This window comes from Sceloporus occidentalis, unplaced genomic scaffold (assembly GCF_023333645.1).
Source record: "Sceloporus occidentalis isolate IW3139 unplaced genomic scaffold, rSceOcc1.0.p SCAF_2, whole genome shotgun sequence".
Taxonomy (NCBI): Eukaryota; Metazoa; Chordata; class Lepidosauria; order Squamata; family Phrynosomatidae; genus Sceloporus; species Sceloporus occidentalis.
The window spans coordinates 258988068-259015741 of record NW_028316982.1 but is presented as its reverse complement, the minus strand read 5'-3'; the positions used below and the strand labels follow the sequence as shown (position 1 = coordinate 259015741).

At 40.4% G+C, this 27674-nt stretch overlaps 1 protein-coding gene across 8 annotated transcripts in view; it reads left to right on the top strand.

The window, feature by feature from the left end:
* The window catches only part of FAT3 (FAT atypical cadherin 3), a 631203-nt gene extending 614543 nt beyond the window's left edge, over positions 1–16660 (top strand). For 4 of the 8 annotated variants that reach the window (XM_089512858.1, XM_089512854.1, XM_089512856.1 and 1 more), the window contains 3 exons: positions 1418–1477; positions 8826–8861; positions 10004–16660. In XM_089512858.1, the coding sequence (XP_089368984.1) occupies positions 1418–1477; positions 8826–8861; positions 10004–10629 (722 nt within the window). In that variant the 3' untranslated portion in view covers positions 10630–16660. Of the gene's footprint in view, positions 1–1417; positions 1478–8363; positions 8440–8825; positions 8862–10003 lie in introns of all 8 variants that reach the window. The other 4 variants (XM_089512860.1, XM_089512859.1, XM_089512861.1 and 1 more) reach the window with 3 other exon arrangements.
* Positions 16661–27674: the final 11014 nt, after the last annotated feature.

Below are 27674 nucleotides of genomic sequence, written 5' to 3'. Positions count from 1 at the left end.
TAATTGTAATGATATTGGCTAATATTCTGCATCAGCTGTTTAGTTATGTGTGTGTGATTAAAAGTAACATGTCCTGGCCGAAGAACCTTAGCAACCAGCAGCCACATCTGGGAAAGAGCTCTGTTTAGTTACAAATTGGGACACAAGTTCAATTATATTTCCTGGCCCCTCCCACCAGATTGAGAAACTGCCATGAGGAATTGCAACAGGGGTCTCATTTTTGATGGTGTCATAGCCTTGCTTGCTGCTACTCCTTCCACAACCTCCTTTGCCTGATGCAGCTGCTGCATGTTAGGGTGGGCTGAGGGATCTACATAGGAGTTTATCACACTAGCGAGATTCCGCAGGAAAACAGGAGTTAAACAAAATTTAAAGCAAAGAAAACTTGGAAATGCCCAAAGTTTATCACACGATGTCACAGTAAATGTGAAATAACGTGAAGTTAATCTGATTGCAAAGCAGAGAAAACTGGCAGCTTTTTACTTTCAGAACAACCCGAGTTGGCATATGATAACAACAATATTTTGTTAAACAAATAATACTAAATATAAGGTAGGATTATACAAGATTAAGATCAGTATTGCATGGATTCTGGTAACTCTTTGGTAAGAAATCTCCTCTTTCATACAGCTAATAAAATGTTGAAATATGGCAGTCCAAATGTTCAAAGACTCTTGTACATTTCTAGTCCACAGGACTGTTAAAAGAACATTAATACTAAGTGATTTTATTGATTTTACTTGTATAGCACCTTGAAATATTGTGATATAGGGCTGGATAAGCATGATTTAATGATCATCATTATCAAATTGATTGTTTTCAAATGCAAGCTGTTAGATAATGTCTGCTGAATTGTGGCTGCAGTAGTTGGTCATTTTCCTCCACAGGAAAAGATAGTGCACAGGTGTGACTATGGAGGGAAAAAAGATTTAAGCCAAAAGACTTCCAAACCATCTCCTATTTTTATGATGGCCTAAAAAATAATGGTGGCTTTGAAGACAGCATCTTGCCTCCAGAGGCTTTTAAGCAAGGATTAATTAAAGATTAGTGTCAGGTAGAGAAGATACTGGTCTGGTTAATTGAATCTCCTGGACAATACAGGCTGAATTTATGAACTGATATTTATCACCACATATGAGCTTTCTAAAAGTACTGCTTTTAAATGTATCTATAGTTGCTGTTCTATTGTAAGGGGGTCAGGAAATGGCATGAGATTATCTGAAATTGAAATGTCCTTCAAGCCACTGCATAATTCATTAATGCCATAGGCTGCCATCTCCCTACCCCCCATCCCTATACCCTTCCAAACAAGTCTTGTCTGTGAAAATTTAATGTTGATAACCTTACAATGCTGTATGTTATAAATACTAACATGAAGGTGTCCTTCCCTTTATTTCTGCTTTCCTTCTCCCACAAGCTTCCATAGTGACTGTCATACAGCTTGTCAACAATGTAGTTGACAATATAGAAAATGAAGGTATTTAATCTTTTAACTTATTTATCCTGCACTGCCACCATTTTTAAAAAATCATGTTGCTGTTCTTGTTGAAAGACCATTGCAGAACCTCATTAACCGACACTGTGACTAGTCATGCCAGAGCAAATGACGTCATTTAACAGAAAAACAAAATTGGACAAAGATGCATGACAAAGGCCAAGAAAGAAAAATATACTGTTGTGATTTTGGTTGTTCATTTCATGCCTACAGGGTTTGGAGTTTGTTTGTCCCCCCCCCCCCCAAACATGCAATATCCTTTGCAGTGCTGACAACCCAGTGAAATGAAGCTGTCAGGATGGAGACCCAAGGGAAAAGCATCCTGCAAGCTGTTATAGGATCCATCAGTTAATTTATCCAAAGTATTGTGCCTCCCAGGGTCAAAATTAAGATGTTAGACCCAACTAGAGTAAGCACTTTGAGTCCATGGCAACCTTATGAGTTGGCACTTGACTGCAAGTTCCACTGAATAGGTCTGTGCCAGTTGGGGCTAACAATTCAATTTAAATCAGGTAAATTCATAACAAATAATGGATACACAAGGAGAAAGCTGGCAAGCCTATTTAATGGCTCATCCAGTTTTCTGTGGAACCTGCTCAGCAATACACATGTTGTGCTTTTTGTGTCTTGTGTACATCCTCTCAAGTGAGTGCCTAATGGAACATTTCAAGGTAGTGCATGCATTGGGACCTGAGTGTCTGTGAACCAGAGTCCATTTTGTCAGTGGCATTATATGAGTAATCGTACATCCTGTCCTCCCTGTATGGCTGGCAGAGACTCTGTATTTGCTGCAGCAGTGAAATTTGAACCAAGAATGGAGACTCTTTTCTGTTTTCTCCCAGTTCAAATCCACTGGTGCCTTTGAGTGCTAAAGATCACTTCCATGTTACATGAATCCTAACACAGTAATTTTTCATTAGTTGAATCAAGAGCTAATATGGTAGTCAGCACAGTAACAGAAAAACAGCCTACTTTGTTATTGTTGTTATTGTTGTTGTTAATGTTTATTTATATAGTGCCATAAATTTGCATGGTACTTTACAGACATCATCAAAACAGCATATAAGCTGCCAATGGCGTACAATCTAAAGATCATAAAATATAAACTATACAATACTAAGCAAGTTATGCAGTTAAAATACAAACTGTAAAAATGGCTAATACATATAATCAAATATAAAAGTATAAAACAATATTAAAATACTGTTCTAAATGCTTTAGAGAACAAGAAAGTCTTTAATTCGGATTTAAAACTAGCAAGAGAAGAGATAGTCTTCAGATGCTCAGGGAGGCAGTTCCAGGAGTATGGTGCAGCAAGTGAAAAAGGATCAAGCCAAGCCAAGAAAGAAGAAACGGTTGGGTAAGAAGCCCCGAACTCCTGGACCACAAATCTCAAATAGGGTGGTGAGATGAAATAAGGATTGACAGATAAAGGGCAGCTAGGTTGTGTAAAGCTTTCAGTATTAAAGGAAGAAGCTTGTACCAAATCCTAAAAGGAATGGGTAACCAGTGAAGAGATGTCAGAAGTGGGGTGACATGATCAAAACAACAAGCTAAAAAGATAATTTTAGTAGCAGGATGTTGAATGGAAATCAGAGGACTAAGTGGGACAATGGGAGCCCTGTCAAAAGAAGATTGCAGTAGTCAAGGCGGGAGATAACCACGGCATGAACTAAAGTCTTAGCAGAAGAAGCCAATAGAAAAGGTCTAATTTTAACAATATTATAAAGAAAAAATCGGCATGGCCTGGCTACAGCCTGAGTCTGAGGAACAAAGGACAAAGAAGAATAAAAAATAAAGCCAAGGCTACATGCTTCTTTCACAGGATGAATGAGAACATTATTGACCATGATAGAAAATGTATATTGTAAAGTAGGTTTTGGAGAAAAGATAAGTAGTTCTGCCTTAGCCATGTTAAATTTTAGACACCAATGAAGCATCCATGATGAGATAGCGGAAAGACATGATGTAACGTGTGCTGTGCTAGGACTGTCATCCACAGTGTTAAATCTTCATCTCACCAGGTCATTTTAAGAGCCTCTCCTGAACACCATGGTAAAAGCAGGTTTAATGAAAACTGCCTCCTTCTCATCATTGTTTTGGAAGTCCAGCTGGGTTGAAAAGCAATAAACAAACACTTCTAATAAAGCACTATTAATAAGGACCATTTTGATTCCACTGTCCTCTCATCTCCTCTGCCCTCATTAACTAAAAAAAAATTTCCAATAAGCAACTGATTGGAGAATCATTGAGAATTTCTTACCTCCAATCAGCCATCCAGCCCTTATCACTGTGTAGCATCAGGCTTTTAAAGCACCTCTATAGATACCATTGAAGCCTTTTAAAAAGCCTAATTCTGGCATAAGGAGCATTTAGGGGTGAGGTTGCCGCTGGAGAAGGGATAGGTAATTCCTTCCAATCCTGTGACCTTTCCTTGAAAAAGAGCCCCCCGTCACTGAAATCAGTCTTAAAAAATTGGTTGCAGAGGACTAACTCTAATGGGGTGTGTGAATGGGGTTGTGACAGTCAGGTTAGGGACCACACACACTACAGTGGGTATCTCATCCACATGGAGTGGGGGTCTACCTGATATGTGTGTCTCCAACACCTCATTCTTGCCTAAAGCCATATTGGCCCTTGAGTCCTTCCAGACATTTTGGACTAATAACCACCATCACCTCCATCCACCATAACCAGCTGGCTTGAAAAGGGAAAATGGGAATCTGAGCCCTAAACATCTGGAAAGACCCAGGTTGCAGATACATGTCAGAGATTATCCTGATTTAGCTGGACTAAGGTTCTGACTTTGTAGAAGCAGCTTCACAGCTGATATGGGCAAATCATGAGCACAACTTACTATCTTTTTTATCCCCCCCCCCCAAAAAAAAATCCTGAAATCCAACAGTGTCCTTAATTTAACATGTTGTTAAGGAGAAAAAAATCAAATTGGAATGTAATGTCGTCCAAACCCACCCATCCTTCCACAGATTCAAGCCAATATTGTTTTTGAGAACCATCAAATCATTATTACCATGAAAACTGACTTCATCTCAGCACTCCTTAGGCTGAAATCCTCTATTTGGGAATTTCTGTCTGGAAAGTCCCAATAAACTATTCGGGAACTTCTGTGAATTTGGAGATAAACCAGCCCTTGCTTGCATAAACCTTGCTTCAACATGGGAAATGGAATCACATTGAACTCTGAGCCAGACATGTCAAAAGGTTAGTGAGGTTCTGCTCTGTAAAACAAATAACTGCACAATAGACTTGCACTAAGGCATGCAACAGTGTGACCACAATGAGTGGTATGTGGACATATAACCAGGGACACAGGAAAGGTCCTTGTGTTTCGTAAATTTAACACTCTGAGTCTGTTGGGGTTTTTGTTCTGTTTTTGTTTTTGTTTTTTAAATAGTCAGGGCCGGTTCAGACTGTGCTGCCTGAGCTGCAACCACTGGTCAGAGAAAAGAACATAAAAAGAGCCATGTTGGATTAGACCCAGGTCCTATCTAGAGCAGTATTCTTTTCATCCAGATGCCAACCAGTTGCCTATGGGAAGTCCTCCAACAGGAAATAAGTGCAACTTTGCTTCAGATTCCCCAGTACCTAATAATACAGAGGAAAGCATTCTCTGAAACTGGAAGTAGGTGATATATAGTTGATCTCACTAGTAACCATGGATAGCCCAGTCCCTGTTTTCAGCTTTCCAAGGTGACAGTCATCATGATATTTTGCAGCAGTGAATTCAACAGGTGAACTATTTACAAGGATTGTAAACAGTTTTACATAATAGTAAAGTGCTGGAATGTTGGTGCACTGTGCTAACATAAAATAGGTGCTGTACAGACCGCCCCTTTTAGAGCCAGATTGGGGATGTGGCAACTGCACACCGCAGCCCTGATCTTGCATTTCCAGGTGCAAAAAGGAGCCGCAAAAAGCGGCTCCTCTCTGCATTGTGGAAACGGCGCCACAGCTTTTCAGTGCTCTTTTGTGGCTGTGTCATGTAGGTGCAGTGCCAGAGGAGCACTGTGACACTGCGCGTCATGAGGTGCAGCGCACACCATCATGCTGGCCTGGTGGCGGAGTTGAAGTGTGTGTCACATAGACGCCCAGCCCCAACTACCTCCCCCAGGCCGGCCAAAGATGCCAGTCTGTAGAGCCTGATAGTGCACCTGTCGGTGTGCTATACAGGTTGAGTCTTCCTTAGCCCGAATTCTGAAATCCAAAATACTTCAACATCCAAAACATTTTTCATGGGTGGTTTGTGATAGTGACACCTTTACACATATTTTGTTTAATGCACAAAATTATTTTAAAATATTGTATAAAATTGGCTTCAGGCGATGTGTATAAAGTGTATATGAAACATCGTTGAATTTTGTGTTTAGACTTGGGTCCCATTTCCAAGATTCATCATTATGTTCGTCATTGTTGTCGTATGTCTTCAAATTGTTTCTGACTTACAGCGACCCTAAAGTAAATCTATCATGAGGTTTTCTGGAGCTGAGAATGTGTGACTCACCCAGCAGGTTTCCATGGCTGTGCAATCATTCAAACCCTGGTCTCCAGAGTTGTAGTCCAATGCTCAAACCATTATAGCACACTGGCTCCCATCTCATTATGTATGTATATGCAAAGACAGATATTCCAAAATCCAAAACATTTCTGGTCCCAGGCATTTTGGATAAGGGAGACTCAACTTGTTCTAACTTATAGTTCTGTTACACTAAGGGTTGCACTTTTACGCATGTCACACAGCAACCATGATGGAGGTAAGGCAGATATGCCATTGCCACTGCTGGGAGGTTATACTCATTTTAATCTGTAAACCACATTGAGTCCCAGTTTTATGGGAAAGGAAGGTTATAGGAGAGGAGGAGGGCAGTGTCAAACTGCATTATTTCTGCAATGTAGATGAGGCCTAAGAAAAGCCTATGAAATTCATGGGTTCATCATAAGTTGACAGGCAAGTTGAAGGCACACACAATTCCCTGTTACCTGTCCTTAATCTATTATTGTTTAGCTTTGGCGAATGATCCCTGGTTCTATCATGAGGAAAGAAGAGGGAGGAGAAAGAGATAGGGAATATTGTCCCTGCCCCAAGTCAGATTGCTTTTTTAATTTAAATTCTGTTAACCTACACTCACATAGTGAAGGCTTTTTTTCTAATGGGAAGTGGTACAAACTAAATGAGCATAAACATACAGTTCAGAGTTGGCGTCTGGTCCTGAAAACCAGAGAACACTGACACTGCAACAGTGACGTGATTTCAGTGTTCCATAGCCCAAACATCCAGGATCATCACCCCATGATACAGAGAGATTCAGGACTCAAGCGACTAAGAACAGTGTCAGAATTCTTCCCCAACTGAAATGCAGGGGGGGGAAATCATTCATTTGGGCTGGAGCATTTGCTGGACCCAGGGCCACCAGTGGCATATCCCAATTCTGGTCTCACATTGAAACGGAATCCAGTGGCCAACCAAACAAACTGAAAGACAACTCTTGATACCAAAACATAATTAAAGCAAGTCAGAGGATGTTAGCAACTGAACGATACTACAGTAGGTCCTCCACATTTACCGGGGTTAGGGACACAAGACCCCCCACAACACAAATAAAAAATCACTGTTGCTTTTTACCTTAGATGTTTATCACACTATACTCTTATAGTGCTACTATTCCACTTTGACTGCTCTAGCTGCCTCCTGTTGCATTCTGGGATTTGCAGTTTTAAGGAGGGGTATTTAGAATTCTCAGGCAGAGAACTTCTCTGCCTGAGAATTCTAAATACCCCTCCTTAAAACTGCCAATCCCAGAATGCAACAGGAGGCAGCTAGAGCAGTCAAAGTGGAATAGTAGCACTATAAGAGTATAGTGTGATAAACATCTTAGAGAACACCTCTCTAGGAATCTCTAGGTTCTTTAGAGCAACATATGGTCAACATCCATTGAAAGCTGATCACACAATTTTACTGGAGAACCCAGAAATGCCTGAAGAAGCGTCCCCTAACATGACCTCTAGGTATTCCAGCTTGAGTTCTGGTGGAAGTTGGCCATAGACTTACTCTGAAAGACCTAGAGATTCCTAGAAAGACCAAATTAATCAAATCCATAAATAATTAAATCCACAAAAGTCAAAGCTGCAAATGTGGAGGACCCACAGTTCTGGTCTGATTTGCACTGTTCTGGTCGTCCTTCTTCATAAGACCATTGCTGACCACTATAGGATTGGTTTTCCAGATGATAGGTTGTATCAGAAAGGAGGAGGAAATGATACTGTAATTTTTCTGCAATCTGATTTTTTTAAAAAACCTACTTCTGCAACAAAAAATAAGCTTGTGGCTCCCAATAGATAGGCCATATTTCCAAATAATGACAAGAGAAATTATATTGGGTCTGCTCAGAAGTTATTTTTCCCAAAGGAAGAAGTAGGAGCTTTTTTAATTGGCTCTACCAGCAATAGCAGCTCAATGGGCAGACATTAGGAGGTGATCATGCTTATTTCCATTTCTGAAGAAGAATCTATGTAGCTGGGTAGCAGAACATCCACTTTTGCATGTTTGTGCATTCCCCGACATATCCCAATAGGGCTGGGGAAATTTCCTATCCAAAACCCTGGAGTAGCCATAGTCTGTACCAAGCTAGATGGACTAACAATCTGACTTGGTGCACCCATGCGCGCGCGCGCGCACACACACACACACACTATATCAAAAGCACAAAACAGACACATTGGGTTGTTGTTTTTCTGGCCAATTGGCCATCCTGTTCCCAACCCGGAAATTGATACCTTTAGCTAGGAGTAGACTCTGTGGTGCTTGCTTCCAGTGGCCCAATTGACTGCCTTTCTATTCTGTTCTGTTCAGGTTGTTATACCGTGCCCCTCACCGTGGTATCTGAGCGTACTTGGGCCCAGATTTGTTTGAACCGGCCCTGAAAATGGTAGACTCTTATTTTTTTTCTGTTTCACAGTGAGCAAGAGAAATAAACCATTCATCACCTTCTTTAAAATAAAAACTGCATAGACTTTTGTGTTAAACATGTATGCTTGAGTCAGTTTTGCATGTTTGATTCAAATAATTGAAGTAATATATTCTACCAGTTGATGCAAAGATGATGTTTCTGTTTGTGTTGATATACGTCTGAGTAGAAAAAGCAGATTAATGTTTAACCTTAAACTGAAGCATTGATTAAAACCATTTACACTAATACTTTGTCAGATATGTTTTTAGAATCATATGCCATATTCTGCAAATTACCTGTTTAACCCAGTCCTAATTTCAGACTTGAGAATTTCCAGTGTTGCTTTTTCACTTTATATTTAACAGTGTCTGGTATGGATCAAGGACAGAACTACAACAGAGGTGAATTATCTGTCTGCTGCAGTGGGTGGTCTTGAAGGCTGGATTTTTAACATGATACTAATACATTTAGTTTGGCCTCCCATTTTATGAATCATGCTATATTCACATTGTGCATGTCAGAGCATGAACAGTGCATATTGTGGTTTTCTTTCAAAGGTTTGCTGGTTCTTTTTCATCTCAGTCTATTATTCTCTGTGGCTGTATTGTTTGTAATTTCTTCCCTGGACCAAGATCTTGGAAATAAATACAACAGCGCGAGCATGCTGACTTATATTAATGTATATAATGAAGCACTTTTACAGCTGAAGAATGGATTTTCACATCTTCCATGAACAGACCTTTACATTAGAGTTTAGCATTTTAATTTCTCTGACTTTTTCTTTCTTTACTTCAAAATGGCTGTGCTGTGTTGAATGTTACCATGACATCAGGTCGTTTCTTTCCATCTCAGCCAAAGCATGGTTGGCCAATTTTTGTTGTTTTTAAAGAAGCTACTGTGATGCATGTCTTTTATTTGCATATGCAGCTTCGTTTTCCTGAGGCCCAGAGTGTCTTCGTTTTTATCACATGCATGCCATAGATTTAGGTTGGTATTCCCATCAGCTACTTAGTTAAGTGCTGGATACTTAGCTTAGTATACTTAACCAAGCAACGTCTCCTGGCCCAGCCACTCTAAACCTAACAGAAACGTTAGTCACCCATGCTCTGATCATCAGCATAATGGAACTCTTTCCCCCTGCAACTGCTGCTCAATAAAGTAGATGGGGCGAGGTTGGGATTATGATATTAGTGTTACAGTCATGACTATATAACACTCATGAATATGGAACAGTTACCTAGATTTACTAACTGTTCTGTATTTACAGTAGATAGTCACGATTGTAACACTGTTAGACATTTGTCCATTCCCCCCCCCCCCACCTACTTTATCAACTGCATGGGGAGAAGGAGGTCCGTTCTGCCATTGACGGGAGTACGGGCAAATGACATCTTCATTAGGTTTGCAGGGGCGTGGGGGCAGGCCAGGAAAGGTTTCTTGGTTAAGTATACTTAACTAAGTAGCTGATAGAAAATACTGGCCTTAATTTCTACTCAAAGTTAAGACCCCTCTCCAATCATTGTGGATTTGCTTTCTTCTGCAGCTTATCACTGGGACACGTCTGATTGGATGCCAAGCACTCGATTATCTGACATTGAGGAGGTGCCCAATTATGAAACCACAGATGGCAGCTCAGCACATCATGGGAGCACAAGAGAGCTGGAAACGGATTATTACCTTGGTGGCTATGATATTGATAGTGACTACCCTCCACCACAAGACGAGGAATTTCTAAACCAAGACCAGTTACCACCTCCTCTCCCAGAGGACTTCCCAGACCATTATGAAGCCCTTCCTCCCTCACAACCAGTCTCCATGGCTAGCACACTTAGCCCAGATTGTCGACGACGTCCACAGTTCCACCCGAGCCAGTACCTCCCTCCGCATCAGTTCCCCAATGAGATAGACAATGGCGGATCTCAGACTGGGAATGAATTTAGTACTTTTGGTATGGGCCCAGGGCCAAACGCAGAAAACATTAGTGGGGCAAAAAAGCCTATATCCTTACACAATTCACTTGATGCATCCTCGTCCGATGTTTCGGCGAGCTGTGGGTTTGATGACTCAGAGGTGGCTATCAGTGACTATGAAAGCATTGAGGAGCTCCGCCTGGATCATCATCACATTCACATTCCTTTTATGGAGACTCATCACCAGACTCAAGTGTGAAAAAGCTGGTTTAGTTGCTGTTGTTGTTGCCGTTGTTTGGTCTCATTCATAGCATAACTGTTAAAAAGAATTTTTCCCCTAAGAAAATAGATCTCTGTAAAGGACAAGATGCAAGATAGCATAACCCATTTTTAATCCTGACAAGTAATCCTGATGTACATGCATACTTCCAAGTGAGCAAAAGTTTGTGCCAGAAAATTGGTTATGAGTCCATTCTAAAGTGGACCCACTGAATCAATTGCTGATCAGTATGTCAACACTTATGTACATCCCATTGATTCACTGTGTCTACTCTGGTTGGGATTAGCAATTCCATTTCAGATAGTATCTGGTATTTGCTGCTGATAAAGAGGGGGACAATTGTTTGGTGACAGACAGATGTCTTCCATTCAGTTTTGTGAAGTATTCTACTATTAAAAGTGTTACAAGGCTAAAATACTTGCAGTATTAAAAAAGAGGGTTGTTTTTTTTTTAAAGAAATCCCAAATCCTACTGCATCCATGCATAGTTTTTAAAACTCCATGAATGAATAAGGTTAAGTTAAGTGGTAAAACTACAGTGGTGTAGAGGTCCTTTCCAAATAAATTATTTTCAAAATTACTAGTCCATAAAATGATGGCTTTCTTTAGTATTGAATGCAATACATAATTATAATGGGGCGATTGACAGGCACCATGTTGAGCAAAATGATACATATGTCAGGTTGACCCATCAGCTCTAGCCCATATGGAAACTGCAACAGATTGGTCCCTCTCTATTGGATCACTGAGAATCACCATGATGTTTCCTCACAGGTGATCTATGACACAGTTGTAAAAATACGTTGGGAGTCAGCTAGCATGCTCCTAAGCAACTCAGTGCCCTGAATTCAACATATGAGGATGAAATGTGCTTATTACTGCACTGACCATCCAGCAATGTTACTGGGAAGAGCAAAGGTAGAAGAAATCTACGATCCTCCACTTGTCATATGATTATCATCAATTCCTAAACTTGCTGAAACTCCAACTGTGAAAGGATAAAGGACCACCATCTTCCTTTGGCCAGTCTGCTTCTGCTATGTTTCTGACTTGGTTTGTACAAAAAAAAATTTTTGCTTTGTGCCTAACCCCCGTCTCCTTTGATTTAGCTGCATTTTTCATTAACATGGATGGATAATTTAAAAACAGTTAGGAAATTGTGCAAATATTTGCTGTGTTTACATTGTTTGTTTCCATTGCGCTGTTTGCTTTGTTATGAGCAAACTATGCTTTCTTTCTTTTTAGCTGAAAGTAAGGGGTTTGCTTTGAGCCCTCTACAATTTAAGAAAGTGGCAAAGGAAGTATCCTTCCTTCTCCGAGTGTATTCAGCCATCTAGAAAGCATACTGAATAAGTAAATTGTTGCTCTTGGAAAGTAGTCATGGGTGAACGGATGCCCTAACAGGTTTTCTAGGCCCTTGGCTTATCCTTTTTCCCGTCAGCACAATGTTAAATGACTGTTTCCAATGCATGCCTTCCATGATGTGGCTTGGGGGGCGGGGGGAGTTGGCAAGAATTAAATTTCAAAGTCTGTGATTTCATTAAGTTAATCAGCAACCAATTCTTTTTGGGAAAGGAAATATTTGTTCATGCAATTGGCAGTACAATGAACAAAATTGGTTTCAAAAAAACAAACAGTACTGCAACCATGTAACACTTTTAACAGGAAAGGGATTCTGAAATCTACTAAAGTTAGTAATTTATTATTTACTGCCCCCTTCTGCATTCTGTAAGAGGATGATTACTAGTGTTTGTGATGCAACAAATGATCTGGTTAGAATCTTGAGATGTGTGTTTAAAAATGGGTTTGAGCCAAGATTATCCATATAAATTTTCTGGGAAGTACAAGCCTGCTTAGACTTCCTGATCAAAGAACTGATCCTTCTCTTCCCTGTCCCGAATGCCGTAGGAATCCATTTATGATGTGTTTTGTGAAATGTTTATTCATCTCCCCTCAGCTTCCTAATATTTTCTGGGCAATGAGGACCCCAGAACATTATACTTGAACTTTGTGTCTCCCAGTTGTGTATAAACTAAAGAAAAGATTTCTCTTCCAAATTCAAAGCAGTTCTTCCAAACAAGTTGCAATCAGGGTTGGTCAAAAGAGTGCAGTTAACTCAGAATTATTTGATGACGTCACTAGCTTACCTTTGAGTTGGCTTGATGGATAGCAAAATTAATTCTCCAGAGGGATGGGTGAATGAGTTGTGTGCAATAGTTTAAAAAACAGTCAACATCTGCCCCAAATTCTCAAGCTCACCACTCCAGTTGACAATGGGCTTGCTTCAAGTAGACTCCAGTAGGACACTGAACTCTGAACCACTATGTTTAATTGAACTATTGAGCTCTGAAGTTTTTTGTCCCCTGCTAAGTAATTATGAAATAATTCTTTCTGGCTTTCATTTACACAAAAAATATTCAGCTAATGCTTCTCTGGAACACTTAATATCTAGGTTTATTTTTATTGTATTCTCTATTTTTACTGATACATATCATGCAAGGAAATAATCTGGAACAATGAGAACCTAATGCAAGTAGCTGATCGTTGTCATTTCCTGCATTTGGTGGATTATTCCTCCTCTCTCCCCAATTTTATACTAGTCTTCCACAAAACAGAGCCTGATTTTTTTCATCCAGTGTTCCCTCTAAATAGGGGTTATCTTTCATTTTCATCATCTTCCTTTCTCTGCTTCCTGTATGTGCCTCCATTTCTTCCTAGGATAAATGCAGTCACACTGTAACCAGAACCTATGCAGTCAACCTCCCACTCTCCTAACCCTACTCATTTATTATTATTTGTTTACCAGCAGCTGGCTGCTCACTGTCCTTTAGAGGCCATCTCTCTTGGTCCCCAAGGTAGTTGGATTCATCCCATTCAGTCCTTCCACCATATCTCCCTTTAGGCACTTCTCAGAATCTGGGAACATAAATTAACTGTTCTCCTCTAAATAAGGCTGGATTACCCCTGCTAAAAGCTCTGAAGAGAATAAGCATAATGGATTCATATTCTTTGCAGACCTTGCCTTCCAGCTAAAAGCGACACAAACTCTTCCACTTTTTCATCAAAGTATCAATTCATATCTGTATTGACATTTTCAGAGTTGTTGGTATCAGTGACAGGATGCATAGTCTAGCCAAAATGTATTGTGAGTAATCCCTAAGACTAAATTTAGTTAGAACTAGAATCTATTGGAGCCATTGGGACTTCAGGGGGTCTTGACTGATAGCCATTCTCTTCCCAGCAGATGGGATAAACTTTTCCCTTAAACTAAATGGGATTGCAGATGTGGAAGATCAAATTTCTACATCTCCATAATTTTGAGTGTGTGTGCATAAAAGTCCCCTGCCTATTGAGACATCTTAGTGAAGACCATGTAACACCTCCTTCCTGATTTGGTCCTATTTACTTGGAGGGAATGGTTTTTAAAAATGTAGATGAGTTTTCAAAAGAAAAGTCACCAGCTGCAGTATGAGAAAGGATTCATTACCCTCAGAAATAGTTCAGAACCTGGCACCTCACTATACATCATATGTAGGAAAGATCTAATGCCCACAATGTTTGCAGTCCAACAGGAATCTCGTTCTTTCCAAGACCAAGAACATGGACTATATGACTGCAAGTGGCAGGTTGGGCAATAATGATCATGACATAACGATTTACTCTCAGAATCAGCATCATCAGCATTCCTTCCACACTGAAAATCTTCTTGTCAGTCCAAAAGGACCTCGCCTAGTATCTACTCACTTTCTTCTTTTTTGTTACTGTAGCCTAAAGTGATGCAGTCCATACTCAGTGCTTCCTCAGTTAATTAAGCCTTGGCTAAAATTAACTCTGCAAACTTTGGTCCAGCATTTGCTCCTGATGACTTTTTAAAGCTGTATCAGTTAGGCAAAGTACCTTTAAAACACTGTGGCAGAGTATACAGCACAGCTGGAAACAGGAGCACTTACTGGAGGAAAAGCATCCTGAAATCAAGTTGAGCTTGTTGAAGTTCTTTTCCTATGTCCTCCTTAAGCCATGGGCTTATTATGAAATCTAAGTTACTTAGCAGTACCTGATTTTTTATGTATCAATAGTCCTCCTCCTTCTCACTTCATTCCCCACCACAACCACCATAACATCTGTGCCTGAAAATAGGTACAAGTTCTTTGTAGGCTAGATGCACTCGACTAGCTTGTGGACACACTATGGACAACACAATTCCATAAGCTCACAAGTTTGCCTTCAGCCTATGGAGAACATTCTTCCTTCCCAATTGCTATCCATTTACAAATATGCCTGAAGCCATTATACAGGACAAAGCTAGATGTGCAAACCCCTATTTTGGTCCATGTTTTTAGATGAGGTCTGAACAATGGGTGACCCAGCAAGGTAGATATACCCAAACATGGCTGCCAACTAGGATTTTTAAAGAAAGTATTATCTGTTTCCCTGGGGCTGCACAATAGGGACACATATAAAGACAGCAATATAGGGTTGTTTTCGTGAATCGTAGGCTGTGCATTTCCACTCTGGACATAAAAAGAACATTTCTGAACATAATGGCTGAATTGTCCACTAGTCATTTGTGACACGATCTCTACTTGGTGAGCAGGTTATTTACTTTTGGGCCTGTGAGGTGGATTCACACAAAATTTCAAGGATATTTGCCCAGTGATTTCCCCACTGATTTGAACCAAAAGCATTTGAAGGTGTGTATTATTTTAATTAAGAGATGTCGTTTTAGCATCTGTAGAAGAAAAACTGTACAATTACCACAGGAAATAGGAACAAAGCATTTGGTGGGTACATTGTCCTGTTAAACTGCCATTTCCAAAACACATATAAACCTTGGAAAGGTCTTCAGTCAGGACAGCGGTAGAATCATGAGCCTTTTCATGATTATGCAAAATTTGATTTTTGTGAGTTCATTTTGTTTTATTTGCCTAACCAAATGTTTTCCTGTAACTTGACATATCTGTAATACTGTCCACATTAAGCTTGTTCATTATTTTAAGCTTATATTTTGAAGACTATGCACCAAACAGAAAGGCACTGAACATTTCATTAATTCACATGGGAGAAAGGCGAGTGGGGGTGTGCTGCAATTCTCATCATGTAAAATGTTTTAAAAAGCAATAATTTACAAACATTGTATTACAAGGCCATAACCAGGCTTCAGGAGTGACAGTGTTCAAGAAACATGGGAGGTGAGTGGTGGAAATTTGAATCCTCCTTTGGGTAACTTAAACCTGTCTAGGAAGGCCTGACCTGAGTTGTTTCCAGAACAATTTTGCAAGCCCATGTTAACTGCATCTGGGGAGGTTTATTTGGGAAACGTGGAGAAGTTCTCTTTGAAGCACTGTATAAGAAGGATAATTGTCTTGTAAATTTTTACCTGTTGCAAGCAGGCTGGTTTGTATAAGATGTATGTTTTTGGTGTTCAGAAAAAAGTTTATAAAAATAATGTATATAATAATTTTGAAATTACCAGGCTTTTGTAGATATTCATGCCAGTCAGGTTGCTTTTTAATTTTTATTTTCTGTGCTCATTTGTGTATTCTGAAGAAGGTCATGAGTGTCAGATTAAACATTTAAGGTTATGGCAAATTAAGAGAACAGCTAATAGATTTGGAAATGGTACTTCTTAATCACTTCAGAATGTACTGTAATTTTTTTTTGGATCACATTTTATCTTTTAACCACCACACCCTTCTAAGAAACTATTTCCTCATGACCTTTCCCTCTCGAATGAATGTGGTTTTTGCACAAATGCTATTACAGATATGTTTTCTAATGCCATTTCAGGAGGTTCCACCATTATTCCAACCACACAACTTTATGCAAAGGGAAGATTATCACTTCAAGTGGATCTGGTCCCTCATCAGTAAATGCATTGGTCTTTCATATTTACTGTCAGCAGTATTGTCTTGTGTTATTTTGCTATAAAATGAAAAACAAGAGAAAAAATGTGTACAGGTTTGTAACTGCCAAAATTTGCTAAATTGATCGTTAAAACCAGTTTTCGAGTAAAAAACAAAACAAAACAAAATGGCATTGACTCTTTACTGACTTGCTTTATTAGCAATAGATTCTCATTCTTCCATTCATGGTTGTAGCTGACCAGATGGGTAGTCATGTGAACATTTCTATTTTGTTATCCTGTCTCACAGGGCCAATAGGATTAGGAAGTGCGAAAAATCTACTGTAGCACACTTTCCCCATGAATTCACCTATTCCACATTTCCTTGTGTGTCTGTAGGCTCTTTGTAGAGGCCAGAATCCTGTTTACGCTCCTTTCTGGAGTTGCAAAAGGAAGGATTCTGTACCACCTTGTGCAACATCCCTATCCAAGGCAGGTTTCAAGAGCTAAAATGTGAAGGGAGAGGAAATGGGAAGGTGAGTTGCTGGAGAGCCAGTTAGGTGTCTTCTAATCTAAACTGCCACCAGGTGCTGCCTATCCTCTCCCCTTATCCCTTCCTTCCCCTCTGGACAGTTAACAGTCACATTAGTATACCCTGACTTCTGAAACATGTCTTTACCTGGCAGGTAAAGTGCAGACCTTCATGGGCAGAGTGTTACACTCCACCAGAATGATGTAGGATAGTGGTCCATTTGTGATCTAGAATCCACAGTTTGATGGTTGCCTATAGATGCATCTTTTCAAAATATGCATATTTGCAAATACCGGGGGGGACTCCTCTGAAGTTTATCAGACAAGGGAAATTGGAAGTATAATCCAATGGCAATCTGAATGCAATCATGGGGTTTAACATTATTGCGTGATAACCCACTACACACAAATTCGGGCAATGGGAAGTCAGTCCGAATGCAATAATGTGGTTTCACGTTATTGTGTGATAGACTGCCACATGCAAATTCGGACAATGGCATGCTATTTTCAGGCAATGGGAAGCCAGTTCGAACGCTATGCACATTCACGTAATTGCGCTAAACTAGCGACTTTAAGTGAATGCGTTCTGGCCCCACTTTCTTTTCATTCGAATTTAAGAGAAGTTCCTCCCATTTGATAAACCTGGAGATGTCTCATCTACAGGGTCACCATGGGTCAAGATCAACTCAAGGATAGTTAACAAGAACAAAAACTATCATCCAAAGGCAGTGTGGTGTGGTTAGTGCTGGTTGAGGATTATGGGCCTTGTGGTGAACCTCTCTCTGTTTCCACCCCCTCCCAGCATTTTTGAGTGGAAGATGAATTGTGTAATGGCCCTTGAGATACCTTTCTCAGGGGAGCATACCTTTGCAACGTTTAATTGCAAAATGGAATAACATACAAAAAACAAAATAAAACCAAACCACAAAAACATAAAATTAAAGAGATAAAAGGGCAGGTAGCTTTCAAAATGTATTGTTATTAGTGTTGTTTTCTTTCATTTTTCTTTCTTTAGTCATTAAAAAAACCAGTTAAAAGGCAAAAAATATCATTGTTAATAGAGTCACCAGGGTGAAAACTGGAGATGGTTCCTATAGTAGTTGTACACTTGTCCCTCCACATTCACAGGGGTTAGGGGCACAAGACCCCCATAAATGTGGAAAAACAGCAAATAACTCCCCCCCATGAAAGCCAGTTAAAGGGACAAATGGGAGGGAAAGGGGAGCAGGTGCATGGGCTCCTCTTTTTCCCTGGCCCTCCTGTCCTTATAACTGGCTCCCCACCAAGGTGCCCAGGAACCCAACCGCCTGGGAAACATGCTTGGAGGGATGGACTGGTTCCTGCCTTGGTGAGGCAAGCATCCTCCCCAGAAAGGGGCAGGGTTGGTGCACGCACGCTTCCCAGCTTCTTTCTCCTGGACTTTTCTCCCTTAGGGTAAAAGCCTAAGAGGGAGAAGGAGGAGAAATGTAAATGCATCTGGTCATTACCTCATGAATAATCAAAACCACAAGTGTCAAGGCCATGAATGCCGAGGGCCAAGTGCATAGAAAAGGGAATTTTAGGAAGTATTGCTAATCACACAACCAGGTAAAAGGCAACACCTGCTGAAATTCCTTAAGCTAATAATAATAATAATAATAATAATAATAATAGTATTTATTTATAACCCACCTTTCCCTGTGTTGGATCAAGGCGGGTAACAGCATATAAAAAGAGAAAACAATACTATCAAAAGTATTCAAAATGGTCCGAAGAGAAACAATTTAGGCACGCAGAGAGTGAAATTAGGGGATCAATTTGGGAAGGCCCGCCGGAAGAGATCTGTTTTTATTGCCTTCTTAAAGGCCTCGAAAGATGTTAGTTGGCTGATCTCATCCAGCAGATCGTTCCAGATTTTTGGAACGGCAGAAGCAAATGTCCCCTGGGAGGTAGTTACTAGTCTAGTTCTCTGTGCTTGTATTAGGTTCTTCCCTGAGGACCTGAGAGTGCAGGAAGGATTATATGGGAGGAGGCGTTCCCTCAGGTAAGCTGGACCCAAGCCATGTAGGGCTTTATAGGTAATAACCAACATCTTATACTGTGCCCGGAAGCTAATAGGCAGCCAGTGTAGGGGTTTTAAGATAGGTGTGATAGAATCAAACTTGGAACTCCCAGTCACCAATCTGGCTGCCATGTTTTGGACCAGTTGCAGCTTTTATACGTGGCATAAGGGTTGCCCCATGTAGAACGCCTTTCAGAAATCGAGATGAGAGGTTACCAGCGAATGTACAACCGTTTCTAGGTTTTCCCGTTCCAGGAAGGGGTGTTACTGGCATATCAGCCGAAGGTGATAACAGGCACTCCTGGCTGTTGCGTCAACCTGCGACGACAGGTGAAGCGATGAGTCGAGGAGCACCCCCAAGCTACGAACACAGTCCTTTAGGGGAAGTGTGACCCCATCCAGTACTGGAGAGCTTATCACCATTCCCGGATTAGGATTGCCTATAACAAGTACCTCTGTTTTATTTGGATTCAATTTAAGTCTATTTTCCCTCACCCAATCCATTACCGACCTCAGACAGTCATTCAGAGGAGAGATGCCATCCTTGGTCACTGAAGCGGTCTGAGACATGGAGAAACAAACAAACACAGTCATTAAATGTACAGGAGCTGGAAGATTTACATTTAAAGCAAATGATGAAGACAGTGAAATAGTTAAAGATTTTCCATACCTTGGCTCAGTCATTCATCAGAAAGGAGACTGCAGTCAACAAATCAGAACAAAACTAAGACTTGGAAAGGGAGCTATGAAGGAACTAGATAAGATCATGTAGCGTAAATGTATATCACTGAATACTAAAGTTAGGATGGTCCATGCCATTGTATTTCCAGATTCTATGCATGGTTGTGAAAGCTGGACAGTGAAGAAAGGTGATGGGGGGAAATCAGCTCATTTGAAATGTGGTGCTTAAGAAGAGTGCTGAGGATACCACGGACTGCTAAAAAGATAAATACATGAGTCCTAGAGGAAATCAAGCTTAAACTATCACTAGAGCCAAGATGACTAAACTGAGACTTTTGTATTTTAGCGATATCACGGGAAGACATGACTCACTACCAAAGACAATAATGCTTGGTAAGGTGGAAGGCAGAAAGAAAAGAGGAAGGACACATTCCAGATGGATAGACCCAACCAAGGAAGGCTCAGCCCTATGTCTGCAAGATCTGAGCAGAGCTGTTGATGATGGGAGACCTGGAGGTCCCTCATTGATGGGACAGCAGTTAACGGCAACAGGAGCTATGTCCAGTTTTTACTCTGGTGACCCTATAATACTCAAGCATGGAGCCACCTCCCTTCCTAACCCCTTTCCCTCCCTATTAACCTCCTCCAAGGTGACTGATAAAAGAAGAGAGGGAGGGAGCCTTCATTCATTATCTCTGAGTTGCATCTAGATCACTACAATTATGGAAAAGAAGAGGTTTGAAGCATTGGTAAAAGAATTTGACTCTGGCATATGTCCAGATACATCATACAAAGAATGCAATTCCTTAACTGGAAGTAAATCCCACTGAAATCAAAATAATTTGATTCTGAAAAAGCATGCTTAGGTTTGCACTGTAATGCTACAATCCTATGCACGCCTGGGGAAAAGCCCTAGTGAATGCAGTCAGATGCAATTAGACACATTTAGGACTGTGCTGTATATTATCTATGCAGGAAGAAATAATGGATTCTTAAGGAGCACAAATACACAATTTAAGCAGCATGTCTGTTGCTGAATTAAATATCAGCTTTGTAATTACTTCTGTGGTTAGAAGTGTAATCAATATGCTGAAATCGAATTGGAGAATTTTCATTAATAATAAAGTAGCTCTACTGTTATGCTGTTGCGTGTTGCACAGTTGTCTGACAGTCTGAGCTAGGTAATTATATTTGACTGGCTAAGTGATGAACATAGGGAAGGAAGCAGCCATTTTCCTTGGGGTCTGTAAGCACTGCAGTGGCAGGGCACTCCTGTTTCAACAAGTCCAGGATTCAAATGTGAGTTCTGCCAGGGAAACAAAAAAGGTTGAGAGGCAATGCAGCTAATTTGTAGATCCTCAGCCACTGCTTATTGAAACATCAGTAATTGCTGTATGATAAGGATTGGTGGCACTGGTTCAAAGTTTAAACTGAATCTTGGCAAAGTAGTTTTACAACTAACTGCCTCCTATATATCAGTAGCTCTTCTCACACTAAAGCCTTACTTTTTGGTGGCAGAGGCACACACAAAAAGGGAACATGGCAGCATGCTGAAGATCCTTCTTTAATTTAGGACTCACCATTTTTATTTTCCACAGTGCCCTGTTCCATTGCAGCCCTGACACAAATCAAAGAATCATAGAGTTGGAAGAGACCTCAGGGGCCAATCTAACCCCCTGCCATGCAGGAATTCACAATCAAAGTACCCCCAACACACGGCCATCCGGCAGCATATTCAAGTATCAAACACCTCTTACTGCCAAGAGGTTCTTACTAATGTCTAGATGGAATCTGTTTTCCTGTAACCTCAATCCACACAATATCAGGAGTATTTTTTTTTATCCATGGATTCAAGCATCCACGGCTTGAAAACATTAAAAAAAAAGTATAAATTCCATATTATATAATGGATTTTCCATGTTATATAAGGGACACCATTTTGCTATCATGAACACTACTCAGTAAAAACAGAGGTGGGAAAATAAAAGACAGTGCTATTATGTTACATTAACATGAAACAGTTTTAAAAATATATGAATTGCATTTTCATACAAAAGAGAATATTCCTTACACTCACTCCAATTCTCAGTTGCTGTTCAAAATTTACATTGTGTTACTAAACGAAGACCACCACTCTGAGAAATGCTTGCCTAAAAAAGCTACTCCCTCTTGGAAGAGAAGCTGATCTCTATGCATATAGTCATTTTTATTGAATACAGGCATGAGTTGCATTTCACCAGTAAGCTTTTCCATTCCTGGTTGTAAGGATTACATCTATTTTATCCCCGTACCCTGCAACTTCATTATTTAAATTAAGAATAAATTATTTATTATTTCAACTTAAAACCACTTATTCTTTCAAAACGTACTAAAACTTTCTACTGCAATAAAGATTGTGGCATCTTCAGCACGACTGCGTAATTATCCCGGGAGTATGCCTTTTTCTTCCCTGATTTCCCCCCCATCTGATAATCTCCATAGTCTAACACTCAAACCAGTACAGCACACTGTCTCTACTCAATAAACATGGCCATATACACAGAGAAGGACATGGCATTGCTCTGTGGTGCAGCACATGTGAGAGGGCAGAAAGGATGCAGGTGATGAGAGAGAAAAGGAGAGATGACAGAGGAAGTGAAAGAAAAGAGAGAGTGATAACATGAGAGGGATGAGGGCAATACACATTATTATTATTATTATTATTTATATAACGCTGTAGATTTACACAGCACTGTACATACCAACAATAAAATTGATAAAAGTGAAACCTGCCAATGGCGTACATTCTACAAAATACATATACTGTAATACATATAAAACAAAAGATGATAATACAAGATAGAAATAGATAAAAAAGCAGACAACAAATTAAAAGGAATAAACATCAAATATCAAATCAAATATCAGATCTTAGATAACAATAGGATAAACAATCACACAATGCCTGGGAACACTTTCCTAAGGACTTGAAGGAGAGATGAAATAGGAGGTCTTGATGACATGTGGAGCAGCCAAATGAAGGAGAGAGGAAAAAGTCCTTAAATTGCATTTAATTTTGTTGGGAGGAAATTATCTCACATTATGAATTAAGCTTTAAAAAAAATAGAGCCACTTTGCTTGCTGTGAATCTTTGATTAAAACAACTATATAACATGGTACAATTGGAAACAAACAAGTAACATTCATAGCAATTCACATACAGATAGCTTTAGTTTGTATGACTGCTTGGCAGAGACTTGAATTAATAGCCCTTGTGGGCTCTTCCAATTCTTAAAATCTCTAGTAATCATGCTGCTGAGACCATTATTCACAGTTAACTAGTTAGACAGACAAATAGACAGAGACTTTCCTGAATTCTTTCCCCCCAATCTTCCAGATCCAGCCACCTGGTATTCATTCGTTTGTAGCTCCAGTTTGCAGTATTGGTGGATTCTCCTAACATCTGGTGTAGCTGTTAAACCAGGGAGGTGTTTTTATGATACGTTTTATGATATGTTTCAATTACAACTTTGCTGTTTTATCTCATTTTTTATTATCAATTGCACTGATAACTATTTTTATTCAGCAGGCAGGCTATACATTCAATGCATTTGTAATAAACACTATTATCATTATCATCATTACTGCAAAGTCATTACTGCAAAGCAACTTTGCAGAAGGATAGGTATGTGACAGAAGAGGAAGAAAGACAGACATTAGAAAATAAGTTACATTCAGCAGAAAAATTCTTGTCAGGTTAAGTTGAGAAACACAGATGGAACTGAACAGTTATTTATGTATTTATTTAATCAGAAGATGACTGACTGAAAGGGCAGCTATAAAGGAAACAGGTAAGACCCTCATATATAAAGATATATTATTAAATACCAAAGTCACCATGGGCAAAAGACAAAGTCCTGTCCTGTTTTGAAACCTACCTGTCCAGGTGATGCATGTGGCCAAAATGGAAACAAAATAGACTCAAGCTGCACTCCAGGGCTTAACCAGAGTAAAAAACATCCAAGCCAGAAAGTGTGAACTATTACATTGATGTGCAGGCTGTGTGCCAGTGCCGAAGCAGTCAGGAGCAGGTGTGCTTGGACACATGAGCTGCCAGCACCATTTTTTTTTTTTTGTCACTTGCCCACAAATCAATCACACAAGCACATGAGTGGACACCTGCACCATCACCCATTCACACGCCATGGAGTGAGATAACAAGCACATCAGGTTACAAACAATACAATGGATTTAATAACAACATGGACAAATTGATTGGTCCAAGCGGGGGCCATGGGAGACAAGGGGGAAAGGGGGTATGTACACTGGGGCACCATGGTCATGCTGTCCCAATGTGTCACTGGGTGCACTGATGCACCAAATGGGCAGCTGCAGGCCAGCTTGGGGAGGTGATCGGCAGCTGCTGGCAGAGTGCCCATGAACTCATGGGCATATTTTTGCAATAGAATGGGGTGGGTTGGGGGGAATAAGGGCATGATGCAGCTTTCAGCCATGAACGCTCCATCTTGGCAGATCCTATGTCACAGGGATGGTGGTGGTGCATACTTCCTGTCAGTTGTGGGCCCATTGTGGGAGGCAGTGGTGTGGTCAGTTGGTTCTTTCTGTGAATTGGGAAACTCGGGGGGGGGGGGAGCTTTCATTGGCTGCCAACCTATGCCATAGTACTTCTAATTTTTGTGTCTAATTGTGAGACCTGGATAATGTAGACGGCTGCAATGCAGAAAACATGCATTTCAGAGGTGGTGTCAGAGGAGAGGTGTATGGATACAATGGATCACCAAAAAGACAAATTAGACAAATATTCCCTAAAAGCCAAAATGACTAAACTGAAGTCATTGTACTTTGGACATATCATGAGGTGACATACTTGGTAAATGCTTGGTAAAGCTGAAGGCAGATAGATACATTTTAGGTAAATACACATGATAAAGGAAAGTCAAGTGAATCTGAAAGATCTCAGAAGGGTTGTTGATGATCAAGAGCTCTTGGAAGTTCCTCATCCATAGGCTAGCCATAAAGATAAAGCTGAATTTCACAGCAAATACAATCCCATCCTTTTGTTAAGTGGCTTAGTTTAAGCCAGATAGCAGTCACATGTCTTCAATCCATGCCTTGCACCCCTGATTATTGTCCCCTGGAGCAACCCCAGACACTTGTCCTTGTTTTTTTGTTTGAAATAGATCCAATTTACAATTACCACTGTGGTACTTTTATCCCAAATGTGCTAAGTCCTGTGTCAGAAAGCATTGATTAGAAGTAGAAGGGCACGGGGTTATCAGTACGCTGATGACACCCAAATAATTTTCTCTATGTCCCCGATTGACTCAGTGACCAGGGATGGCATCTCTCCTCTCGTTGCCTGTCTGGAGTCGGTAATGGGCTGGATGAGGGAAAACAGACTCAGTTTGAATCCAGAGAAAACGGAAGTGCTAGTGATAGGTTCTCCAGGCCCGGGGATGGCGGTATTTCCACCTGTCCTGAATGGGATCATGCTTCCCGTGAAGGACTCTGTTCGCAGTCTGGGGGTGCTCCTTGACTCGTCACTCCACCTTACACCACAGGTGGATGCGACGGTCAGGAGCACATGTTATCAGCTTCGGTTGATACGCCAGCTGCATCCCTACCTGGGCCGGGAGGACCTTGAAACGGTAGTACATGCTCTGGTAACCTCTTGTTTGGATTTCTGCAATGCGCTCTACATGGGGCAACCCTTGTACCATATCCGGAAGCTGCAATTGGTGCAGAATATGGCGGCAAGACTGGTCACTGGTACTTCCAGGACCAGTCATATAACACCGGTCCTTAAAGACCTTCATTGGCTGCCTATTCGCTTCCGGGCGCAATACAAGGTGTTGGTTATTACCTATAAAGCCCTAAATGGCTTGGGCCCAAGGTACTTTATGACCGCCTCTCTCCATACAATCCGCCTCGCACACTCAGGTCAGCAGGGAAGCAATTGTTAAGGGTTCCAGAAGCCAGATATACTACCACCATCCAGAGGGCCTTTTCCACCTCGGCCCCCAAGCTCTGGAACTCGCTCCCCGGCGAGCTCCGCTTGGCCGCCTCGCTGGACCAATTCAAGAAGGGGTTGAAGACATACTTGTTCCAGCAGGCATACCCCTGACCCCTGAAGTACTCCCCCCTCACCTCTCAAAAGCATTGGAAGCTGGCTTGAGATTTTTATTTTTTTTGGGGGGGGGAAATGTAACTGTGTTTTATCCTGTTTTTTATTGTCGGTTTTTATTGTATTGTGGATGTTTTTAACCATGTTGTTAAACCGCCTTGATCTTTGGAAAGGCGGTATATAAATAAATTATTATTATTATTATTATTATTATTAATGGCTTTCAATTTGATTTGACTACCATGTCTACTAATAATAAAATCAGGAGGAAATGTTTCATAATAAGATGAGTAAAACATCAGAAGACAAGAAGGAAATTCCACACGATGGCAGTGTTGAACAAGAAATCTCTCAGAGCCATCACACAGTCTAATACACCAAGCTTTTTATACAGTGTATTGGATATTGTTAACTGCTCTGTTAGAGTGTGTGTGTTTGTGTTAATATATGTTTTATCCTGATTTTATTTTTTTCTGATTGTTTAATTGTTTTTAAACTTTTGTATTTTGTGAATTTTTAGCATTTTAAAAAATTTGTTGTAAGCCGCTTTGAGTCCCAGTCTGGGAAAAAGGTGGGGTTATTTATTTATTTATTTTAGGAGAAGAAACTGTTTTAAAACCAAAAAAGCCATTATTGTTCATAGAATCATAGAAACGTAAAATTGGAAGAGACCAGAAGGGCCATTCAGTCCAACCCCATTCAGCCATGCAGGAACTCACAATCAAAGCATCCCTGACAGATGGCCATCCAGCCTCTCTTTAAAGACCTCCAAGGTCTTTAATTTGTGCCTTCAAGTTATTTCCAGCTAATGGCAACCTGTAGTTTTCTTGGCAAGATTTGTTCAGAGTTTACTTTTGCCTTCTTCTGAGGCAGAGAGAATGTGACATGCTCAAGGTCACTGAGTTGGTTTCCATGGACAAACAGGGATTTGAACCTTGGTATCTGGAACCTTAGTCCAATGCTTAAACCACTATACCATGCGGGTAAAATATAAAGCAAGCTAGTAGTGGTTATGTTGGTGGGAATATTAATTTCCTTACTGAGAATAATAACAAGAATTTGAAATAAGACAATCTCAATACATTTGAATTCTCTAGTATCATTATAAGACAGAGGCATGTGTGACTGTGTGTTTGTATATGGCTATTATCATATCCTTTCATTTGATGCAGTAAATTTTGTTTACCTGGTAGAATTGGAACGGATCCCAAGGACCCTACACAAGTCCATGACTAAAGCAGCCTTGAATGGTGGTCATAAACCTCTGTTTACAAACTGCCAATGAAGGAGAATCAACCATCTTATGGAGTATTTATTTGTTTGTTTATTTTTATCCCGCCTTTCTCCCAAAGTGGGACCCAAGGCAGCTAACATACATAAAACATAACAGTTAAAATTGTACAATTAAAATCATAAAAATATAAAAATTACAAATATAAAATTTAAAATATACTAAGTTAAAAATAACAATCCAAGACCATCCCTCTCATCCCCCAATAAAACCAAGCCTGCCAGATCTCAAAAGGCCTGTTTAAACAAAAATGCATTTCCCTGCCTGCGAAAGGCCAGCAGTGAGGGGGCCAGCCTAGTCTCCCGTGGGAGGGAGTTCCACAGGGTGGGAGCAGCCACTGAGAAGGCTCTCTCTCGTGTCCTCACCAGGTGAACCTGGGATAGTGGTAGGACTGAGAGAAAGCTGTGCAGTAGAATATTCCATGGTCAAATACCCCTTACTATCAGGAAATTCTTCCTAATTTTTAGTTAGAATCTCCTTTTTTGTAATTTGAATCCATTGGTTCAAGTCTTGTC